Below are 10640 nucleotides of genomic sequence, written 5' to 3'. Positions count from 1 at the left end.
TCACCCAATTTACCTGAGACTTTCTTGTTGTTAGCTCCAAAACTCCCGAGATCCAGAAATCCCCCCAGCCCTGAGAAAACAGGGATAGTTGGCCAACCTGAGTCTATTTGTTGTCCTGAGTTCTGTACATACAATTACTCTTTAGTAATATGACATCAGACACCAGGACTGGCTGATGTGATTGAACACATGAAGTTTATTTAACAATAATGCTGAGTACTTTCCTTTCACAGTTCTGATGAATAATTTTCAAGCTTTAACTTCAATTAAACATAAATAATTAAGATTTTGATGAAGGGATGACCCAGCTATTTCCAGAGGGAATCTGGAAGATAGGTTAGAGTGAGCGGGAGAGAAGGCCTGTTTCTCCACTGTTCCTCGCTCAGAATGCTGCTCTGAAAAATCCTGAAAAGTCTGCCCAGCCCACTCCAAGACTGCACGCAATCTCGTTATTTAAGACATATGTCATTTCGGTTTCTAATTCAGTTGAAGCTGTGTGATGCTCTGAAACATTCTCCTCCCAGTGTTTATATGGACTAAATGAGAGTCCACTGACTTGGAAGTTGTTAGGGTGAGTTTCCTCTAATGGAAGCGTCCTACAGGCCGAGTATCCCTTATCTGAAATGCCCAAGACCAGAGGTGTTTTGGATTTCAGATATTTTCAGATTTTGGAATATTTGCAGAATATTGTTTGGGCATCCCTAATCCAGAAATCTGAAATCCAGAATGCTCCAATGAACATTTCTTTTGAGGGCCATGATGGTGCTCAAAAAGTTTCAGATTTAGAAGTATTTCAAATCTCAGATTTTTTAATTAGGGATGCTCAACATGTATTAATCACCAAGCTTGGGAAAGGAAATCGGGGCTCTTGACATACTCTGCATGTAACAGTTTATCAGTACTATTTTAATAGCTTTTTCTTTGTAGCATAAACAGTTTTCCAATTTCATGCAAGATAGTCTTATTTTCAAAAAGTTCAAGATGTGAAAACTAAAAACAATACATTTAAATATAGCCTATTTATAGAACTCAGGCTATTTCCAAAAATATGAAGTATTATTAAATTAAATCTCGACTGCAAAGGTTCATTTCGTGTTGGGTATATCAAGTGTCCTGAAATTTTTAATGCATTCAAGAATATTCTAAATTAAAGTGAGTATGATGGTATGCATACTACAGAAATCATTTTTATGAGTCACTTTAAAGATGAGGGCTTTTCTGGTAGAACTGGAGCCCTTCACTCTATGAAGTGAAAGAATGAAGATTTAGCTCTGTTAGGGGAAAGCACTCGATGAGTTTCCAGTGACTTTCTTTCCAATATGTTTTACTGTTTTCCAGACTCACATCTGTTTCATTCTTAACATGGGAGTAGCCTGGAGAACCCTCAGACACTCCCCAGGCCTAAATTACGTTCTCTGAACCATTTGGAATGAATTCCTTGCAGCGAGTTTTCGAATCCCAACTCTAACAATTAAACACAATAGTTAACAAAGACGGCTTAATAACTGGACTAAGATTCCACATGGCCCTGATGGGCTTCCCAAAAGTCAGCATCAGGTTGTACTTCCTCTTTTGGAAAAACAAATATTATGTTTATAAAACTGCCCTTTGAAAGGAAATATCAGAAACAGATATTCCCAAAGCTGGAAAGTCCCTCTCCATAGCAATATTGGTGTTTGTTTGACAATCCACTAAAATATAGAAAATATGATAGCAATTAAGAACTAGAAATCTCTCTGATAACTAAGGTAATCTAAAAATTAGCCCGACAATTTCTAACAGGTTTTAGTCTTTTCTATCTCAGAAATATATCAAAGAGTAGGATCATTTCTGTTGATGATGGGTCCAAAGGAATCCCTTTGGTATCAGAAAGTACAAATGTCCATTCTTAATGTCATCTAAACATGGGAACTGCCCGTGAGCATGTTTATGTGGGCACAGGTATTGATATAACATCTGGTATTCAATTTTAATAAGATGTAGATTAGCTATTAACAATGAACTATACAAGAGTACTTCAAAAAGTTTGTGGAAAAATGGAATTAAAGTATGAATCTTTCCATGAACTTCTTGAAAACCCCTCATATAGGCATATCATAAAAATAAGGAAATTAGCAGCCAGCCCAGCCACTGCAGGAAGCACCCCAGGCTCCCAAAATCCAAGGGCCTCAGCCATGCCCACCCAACACCTGCAACCAGCCCAGCAACAACCACCGAGCCACCACTGGAAGCCTCTTAGTCTCCCGAGCCAGGGTGGTGGGGGACCGAGGGCTTCAGCCACACCCCCCTGACATCTGCATTCAGCCCAGCAATGACCAAGCCACCATTAGAAGCCGCCTGGTCTCCCCTGCAGGAATGAGGGGGGTGCCATGGGCCTCAACCACACCCCCTCTTCTAGTCCCACCCTATTACATTCTCCCTTCCCCCCAACTGCTCTGCAACATCTTAGAATGTAAAAAAATAATAATAATATTAATAAATAAACTTTAAAAAAAAGGAAATTGAAATCAAACCTTATGAGTTTATTGGCCAGCATAGCATAAAAATATATTTAACAAATATGGACATATGCAGATTTATAGTATCTGAGGCTCTTTGTTAATTAGAGTTGTAACTTCCTATTTTCCATGGACTTATCCCATACAAGGACAAGAGGTGTGGGGTTGGGGTGGGGGTGGGGGAATCTTTAGGATAAAGGCCTTTAAAATCCTTGGAAAAAAAAAGAAATAAAAAATGTTGGGCCGGCCCAGTGGCACACTGCTACAGTGCGCCGCTTGGGAGCGCAGCGGTGCTCCCACCGAGGGTTCGGATCCCACNATTAGAAGCCGCCTGGTCTCCCCTGCAGGAATGAGGGGGGTGCCATGGGCCTCAACCACACACCCTCTTCTCATCCCACCCTATTACATTCTCCCTTCCCCCCAACTGCTCTGCAACATCTTAGAATGTAAAATAATAATAATAATATTAACAAATAAACTTTAAAAAAAGGAAATTGAAATCAAACCTTATGAGTTTATTGGCCAGCATAGCATAAAAATATATTTAACAAATATGGACATATGCAGATTTATAGTATCTGAGGCTCTTTGTTAATTAGAGTTGTAACTTCCTATTTTCCATGGACTTATCCCATACAAGGACAAGAGGTGTGGGGTTGGGGTGGGGGTGGGGGAATCTTTAGGATAAAGGCCTTTAAAATCCTTGGAAAAAAAAAGAAATAAAAAATGTTGGGCCGGCCCAGTGGCACACTGCTACAGTGCGCCGCTTGGGAGCGCAGCGGTGCTCCCACCGAGGGTTCGGATCCCACATACAGACCGGTTCCCGCTCACTGGCTGAGTGAGGTGTGGGAGCAACACCGAGGCTTGCAATTCTGTTGCCGGTCCCGGTCCGGTACGGGCGCAACACTGAGGGTTGCGATCCGTTGCCAGACACGAAAAAAAAGACAAAAAGGAAAAAAAAATAATGCTGCCACAGTTACTACCCATGTAGTTGTACAACCCAGTTCAGTACAGTGGCAATGGCTGTCCAGTCAGTGTACAGTCAGCTGCTGGTGAATAATGCTGCATGAAAGGTAGCGTCAGTCTCAGTAGCATAAAGTAATAAGCATGCATGAGCTCACAGGCTGTGGCTTAGCTGGAAGACTGAGGGTATGGTTTTGGGAAAGCTTTGCCAAAGCAATCTACTCCAAATGTCTCTCAGCTTCCTCCGGGCCCACAGGTGAGTCTGGGAATGTTCTCTTCATGGTGATGGCTAAAGTGCAGAGAAAAGGCCCAAGAAACCACACAGGACATTTCAAGCCTTTACTGCATCACATTTGGTAACCCACCATTCACCAAAGCAAGTCACATGGCCAAGCCCAGCGTCAAATGGCAGGAAGTGTGCTCTGCCTACCAAGAGGCCAAAGCATTATGTTGCCACATCCAACATCTATGGAGCCAGGAAGGATTTTCATCCCATGGAAATGAAGGAGAGGATGTGAATATTCCTAAACAATAATCTAATCTACCACAATCAGATGCCCTCTGGATAATCAAAAATGTGTTGACTCCTACTTTGGCAATTGAAGCAGTGCTATTATAATTAACTGCAGCATTTAGCTTTGGCTGCAAGAACAGACCCCCCCCCAAGGCTCTGCAGCACACCGAGACACATTTAGCATAACTGCAGTTTGCTGAGGAAACAGTTATTTCTCAGCCATGCTCCACATGGCAGTCGCAGGTCGCTGCTGCGGCTCGGCTCCATGTTGTAGCTCTTCTTTTTCTAAGACCCATGCTGAAGCTCAGCCCTGATTTGGAATATGCCGTTCTTGTGGCAGATGGAGAGAGTAAGAGGACTGTCAGAAACTCATGATGCCTCTTAAAGCTTCTACTCTGAGTTGGTGTCCTGCCACTTCTGCTCCTTGGGCCCAATCAAGTCAGGTGGCCAGATCTGACACCAGATGGGATGGGCGGGGATGGGATGTATAATCCTCTGACAGAGAGGGAGCAAATAGCAGGGAACATTAATACAATCTATCACAGAGAAGAGTACTTGTGATAAGAGAAGGTCACTAAGAAACAATCCCAGCTCTCCACCCATACCAATAGCCTGAGTCTACTAACATCAAAAGTGTGGGCACTCTCAAATACCTGTCCATTTCTTCTCTATATTGACAAGCACATGCATTCAGCATCTGGGGGCAATGGCCGTACTCCCAGACCAGCACCATCATTTAATACATCGTTCGCCCATATACACGGTACTATTGCACGTCCATGATATGAGAGCACAAAGTTGAATTGAGTGGCTAGTGACCAGGAGTAGTGCAAGAAACAGCACACTACAAATCATAGGTAGGAAGTGATGTCAGATTGATACCAAAGAGAAACTTCACCTTTTCTGGAACACCCAAGAAGTTTGCCTTGGGAGCAAAACAGAGCATGGCCAGGGCAGAAAACAGTTCCCTTCTCCAACATGCTCCCTTGGGTCACTGGATGACTGTGGATGCTCCTAAAGATATTGTGCACCTCTGTTCTGCTATAGCTGTGCCTGTGCTGTAATTGCTGGAGACTGACCAAAAATTTGGTCTTCATTTTTTCAAGTATGCCTTAAAAATTATAGTGTGCAAATACTAAAAGGCTAAGAACCACCAGTGTAGGTGTCCAAGCTAATCCTTCTTTTGTGTTGGGTAACTACCTACTGCTTAAAATCCCAACAACCCTTTGATTCTCTCCAATTTTTATGTACCTAAGAGCTCAAACTACTTGCCTGGGTTTTGTACTGGGTTTTGATTTTTGAACTTTTTTCCCCAGTGAATAAGACTTACAATGTTGGTATATTTGGAGAGCCTGAAGTTCTGATCATCTGTATTTCTAGCTTCAACAGAGCCAGAGGGAAGCCAGAAACTTTGGCAAATGGAGGCACAGAAACCAGTGGGACAGAGAGACAGAGTCTGTCTACCCATGAAATGAGTAACATCACTTCAACAGAGCCAGAGGGCAGCCAGAAACTTTGGCAAATGGAGGCACAGAAACCAGTGGGACAGAGAGACAGAGTCTGTCTTCAACAGAGCCAGAGGGAAGCCAGAAACTTTGGCAAATGGAGGCACAGAAACCAGTGGGACAGAGAGACAGAGTCTGTCTACCCATGAAATGAGTAACATCCACATGAAATACAACTGAGATGATTTATAGGACAACCAACCCTCAGAATAACCCTCCTGGTTGAAAGCTGGAATCAAATCCATGTTCCTTCCATCTATTAAAGCCCTGAGGATTGGTGTAAGTTTATAGAGAATTTAGGTTATCTTCTGTAATATGGAGCATCCTTGGGTAGTTTAAGCTAGGTCCTTAGGTTCCCCTAAAATATATCAGGATCCCTGGTATCAATAGAGGAACAGGCTGGGGTTGGCAGGTGGCCAAGTCTCTTCTGAAGACAGTAGGGTGCAGAGTCACCAAATCTCTGAGGGCTACTTTGAATCTAACTATATTCTTTCTAATCCATTCTAACCTTCTCTACACCCTGTGACGGGCACCCTGAGGATGGTGGGAATTGCAGAGGTCTTGAAGGAAGAAGTAATTTGCACAGTGATAATGTCTTCTAAAAGTCAGGATTTACTGAAAAGAGCTTCTATGGAAAGCAGAAGAAAGCACTGGGCAATTCAGCCTTGGGTGTGAATGTCCTTGAGATTCTATTCAGAGAGAGAGAAACAAACAGGCTAATGAGGAAGTGGGAATTAACTGTGTAAACATAGCTTTCAAGGCAATCCCAACACTGACATGGACATTTATGTGACTCACCAAAATGAGTACTGGGCATAGGCCATGCTTGTCCTTGCACAAAATCTATAATAGGATCCTGCTTTGATTTTGTTGTTGGAGTTTAAGTAAAATGTCCGTGCTGCTAGCCAGTATTTCTGGGTTATCCTAAAGAGGTATTTTGCACAGTATTATGCTTTGTGGGAAGATAATGACCTTTGAGATAGACAACTATGGTTTGGCCTATAATATGATTTAATTTGGCTGTTAGCAAGGTATTTTCATCCCTTGAAATGTTAAATCCTTCTCTTTTTGAAGATAATACTTTGCTTTTCTGCTTATGTTGTACAACTAAAAGGGTAGAGATGGGTAAGTTCAGTTTGAAGACATTCGTTTATAAAACCAAAGCTCTCTTGGAGAGATGGTTGATTCCAAATGTAAGACCAGAACTTCCAAGATGAGCCTGGAAAATCTCAGCATAAAGAAGAGCGAGGAATTGTTCAGAAACTACTAAAGTAGCGGCAGAACGCAGGAACCAACACAAATAAGCTTGGTCTGCCCGAAGATAGGGCAATTTGAGCATCAATAAGAAGACTAATCAGAAGAACTGCAACGGACTGAAACATACACTCCGTTTAAATCTAGTTCATTATAAGACTTCAAAAAATCACAGAACTCACTGATCACTGTTGGAGGATGTAGGGAACCAATTCATTATTTTGCAAAGAAACAAAGAATTATGCATGTATCCTGCCTTTCCTCTATGAACTATATCTCAGGGTAACCAAGAGTTGATGGGAGAAGTTACTCTTTATGTAAGTATTCCAGTAATAAATAAAGAAATAATGATAAAATGAGAATATTGTCATTTTGCAACCTCCGATGAGTTAATAAATCCAGGCAGTAGTAGCTAATTTCCCAAAAGAAGAGACAAGCAGACACTAGGTTATCTCTTGATGGAAATACACTAAACCATTCATGAAGTCATCTTGCCAAAAATATCAGACCTGAACCTGATCAAGCTCTAGATCTAACTACTAATTTTCAGGGAGTACATTAGACAGAGGAACATGTTAAAGGATCCTAAGAGGTGTAATCAACAAATTTGGACTGTGGAAAACTCTACAGAAAAAAAAAACTCCACGATTCTTCATCTCTAAAAGTTGTAAGGAGAAGAAAATGAGCAGGAACCTATGGATTAAAGAAATCTAAAGAGGCAGATCAACCAATCACAATATATAAACTTCATGAAGATCCTAATGCACCAAACAAGCTGTTGAAATTGCAAGATGATAGAATTGGAAACACTGACTTGATGTTCAATATTAAGGAATTATAGTTAATTATTTTTTCATAGAATAATGGTATTGAGATTATTTTTATATTTACGTTTTATATATACCCCTGCCTGCCAGTTTGCTTTCACAATAGCTATCAGTCCTCACAGCTGTATTAACGGTATAATTGCTTGTACTGAATTTTAAGAGCCAAATGAATATTTCTTGCTATTCATTTAGCAGCATCCCAAGGACAGTGCACATGTAGTCCTATTTGTGTGTTTCTACTTTACAGGAAACTATTACTAGAATAAATGACACGATTGCTGGGAAATGATTCTTAATCAGTGGGTGGAGGAGCAGGTGAAACGATGGGATTGGTCATGAGCTGGTAATTGCTGGATCTGGGTGATATGCATATAAAGCTTCATTAAACTATTTTCTCTATTTTTGAATATATTTGAAGATTTCTATATTAAAATTTTTAAAAAGAAAAAATAAAAATAAAGGGAAAACTCTTTGGAATACCAAGACAAAGAAACAACAAACAAAACCCCAAAACTTCTCTTTGGTAACAAAATGCCAGCAGTGAAGTGAGGACGCCAGACTCCACTCCCTCGGGAAACTGCAGTCTGGCTTCAGAGCTGGCTTTTCAGTGGAGACCACCTGTCTAACTGCTAAAAACTAGAGTTAAGGGCCAGCCCGGTGGCGAATGACAGGATCCCACAGCTTATGATCTTTCATGTGCACGACCATGTAGAACATTGCACCACTTCCCTGTTCACGTGCTCTCTACAGTGCTCAGGAAGCAGAAGCCGGGTGCATGGGTGTAAGGCAGTGGTGTTGAGCTGGACACTCATGGCACATGTAACAGCAGCTGCTTCTGGGAATCAGAGCCCTGTCTCTCAGCGACACTCACCATAACATATGACATGCCAGGTTACTGTGGCCTTCTATTTCATAAACCACCATCACACAACTATTCTTTCTATATTCTTATAAACTTGATTTAGAGCTTAGATATACTTAACTCTGGGACTATGTGTGCAGTATATTCAGGATTCTGCTAAGTGAATGGCAAAAAATATTCATTTGACTATTAAAACTGAATACAAATTGGCCGGCCCGGTGGCGCACTGGATAGTGCGCCGCTTGGGAAGTGCGGCGGTGCTCCTGCCCGAGGGTTCGGATCCCACATACAGACCGGTTCCCGCTCACTGGCTGAGCGAGGCGCGGGAGCGACACCGAGGGTTGTGATCCCGTTGCCGGTCCCCGGTCCGGTGCGGGGGCAACACTGAGGGTTGCGATCCGTTGCCGGACACGGAAAAAAGACAAAAGACAAAAAAAAAAAAAAAAAAAAAAAACCTGAATACAAATGATCATAACTTTGATCCAGGTGTGAGGACCCGTAGCGTATGTGGTTGGAGCAAGCTGCGAAGGCAGGGGTCTATTTTTTTTTTCCTAAAAGGAACACACAGCTTGAATACACTCACTCAAAGATCGACAAGGATCAATGAGTCTTAGTGGTTAGAAAAGATCATGCTTTATCTCTACCACACATTTCCTGACCTGCAAACCTACATCATAACCTACTTGTAGCAGTGACAACTGATCAGTTGAAATCTTTGTAAACTGAGGCTACTGTTTGCCACCTAAAATAAGAAGGAAGGATAATGGTAGAAATCCAAACATATCTGATCAAGTTCTGGGGGACTGGAATGAGGGGGACAATAAAATCCACAAAACCCATTTCTTATCAGAGTGCTCCTATCAACATTTCCATCAAAACAAACTGAATGCTATAAAGAAAACAATTTTAGCAGCTTAATATTCTTCAATGTTTAAACAAAAATTAATACCTTCCAAAAATTATTCTCTAATATTCCTTTGATAATAGTCTACCTCTTACCCTGCATTCACTTGGCCTTGACAGCTAAAGCATTGTCATATATTTCTTTATATACTGTACTCTGATTATCCAGGGATTGATTCAAATATATACATTATATTCTCAATTGCATACTAAATCTTCCGAAGGGCAAAGAATGAGCTTTTAATTTCCCCCCATTTCTCTCAGTGCAGTGATACAGTGGCACCAAAAAGCCTTTGCTGGAGAAAGGAAGGGACGGAGGGAAGAAGGGAGGAAGAAAAGTCAGCATATGTAAGTCTAAAGGCTGAAATATTACATTACTGCTCAAACTCTGTTTTGAATAAATACTCATAGCATTTCCAAGACCAGACCTAAAAACAAATCTTTAGACTAAATTGAATGTCAAGAAAAGATTTATAGTTTGTGCAATCAAGATGAATCATTAAACACCATGGGGCGTGCAGTAAGTAAAGTATAACAATTTAAGTAAATTGGTGCAACTGTTAAAATAAGGACTGAAATGATCAATCCACTTCAACTAAAAATGATTTAGTCAGATGGTTGGTAATACACACAGGATTTTAAGAAGCAAAATTATGTACATAAGTTACAAAGAAATTAATTCACCCACTTTAACAATATTTGTTACTAGAAATAAATAAAATTACCTCTGAGTAATTCGGTGAGAGATATTTCCCATTGCATTTAGCAATGCTTCTCAGAATTTTTAATGCTTTGTCTCCTTTCTTCCGAGTAATCAGCCAGCGGGGAGATTCAGGAACCACCCTGGCAAAGAAAGAGGCCTTTTGAGTTATGCCCAGGAATTTCAAAACCTAAAAGTTTATGACTTGAGTTTTTCTATCAAAATGGATTTTGCAGTTAGATACCAGTTTAGGAGATTCTGAGAGTTGATAATAGGCTTTCTGAAATACAGATTACATTTGCACATTTATAATGGATGGGAAAAAAATGCTAACTTCATAATTGGATCATTGCTCATAAAAATAATCAATATTACATTGCTCTTGTAAGACCAGGCTCTCCTACAATACAGTGTCTTTGATTACATACATGAAAATAATCGGAATTTAGTGAGTACTTAGGAAAAGGTTAAGAACTTGATTTATGTAAACTGATTTGTATTAAATTAGAGGAATGATTAAAATACGTTCATGCTAATAAGAATCAAACACACACCACTGTAGCTTCTTCTTTTTTTTTTTTTTTTCCTTTTTGTCTTTTTTACTGACCGGTAAT

At 40.5% G+C, this 10640-nt stretch overlaps 1 protein-coding gene across 1 annotated transcript in view; it reads right to left on the bottom strand.

Annotated features, from left to right (window-relative positions):
* SLC22A3 (solute carrier family 22 (organic cation transporter), member 3) overlaps nucleotides 1-10640 on the bottom strand; it is a 54437-nt gene that overhangs the window by 35089 nt on the left and 8708 nt on the right. Inside the window, exon 4 of the mRNA XM_008574604.1 lies at nucleotides 10052-10169. Coding sequence (XP_008572826.1) covers nucleotides 10052-10169 — 118 coding nt within the window. The remainder of the gene's footprint in view (nucleotides 1-10051; nucleotides 10170-10640) is intronic.

Source organism: Galeopterus variegatus, unplaced genomic scaffold, assembly GCF_000696425.1.
Source record: "Galeopterus variegatus unplaced genomic scaffold, G_variegatus-3.0.2 Scaffold1072, whole genome shotgun sequence".
NCBI lineage: Eukaryota > Metazoa > Chordata > Mammalia > Dermoptera > Cynocephalidae > Galeopterus > Galeopterus variegatus.
The sequence above is the reverse complement of the archived record's forward strand: the minus strand, read 5'-3'. Positions and strand labels throughout refer to the sequence as shown.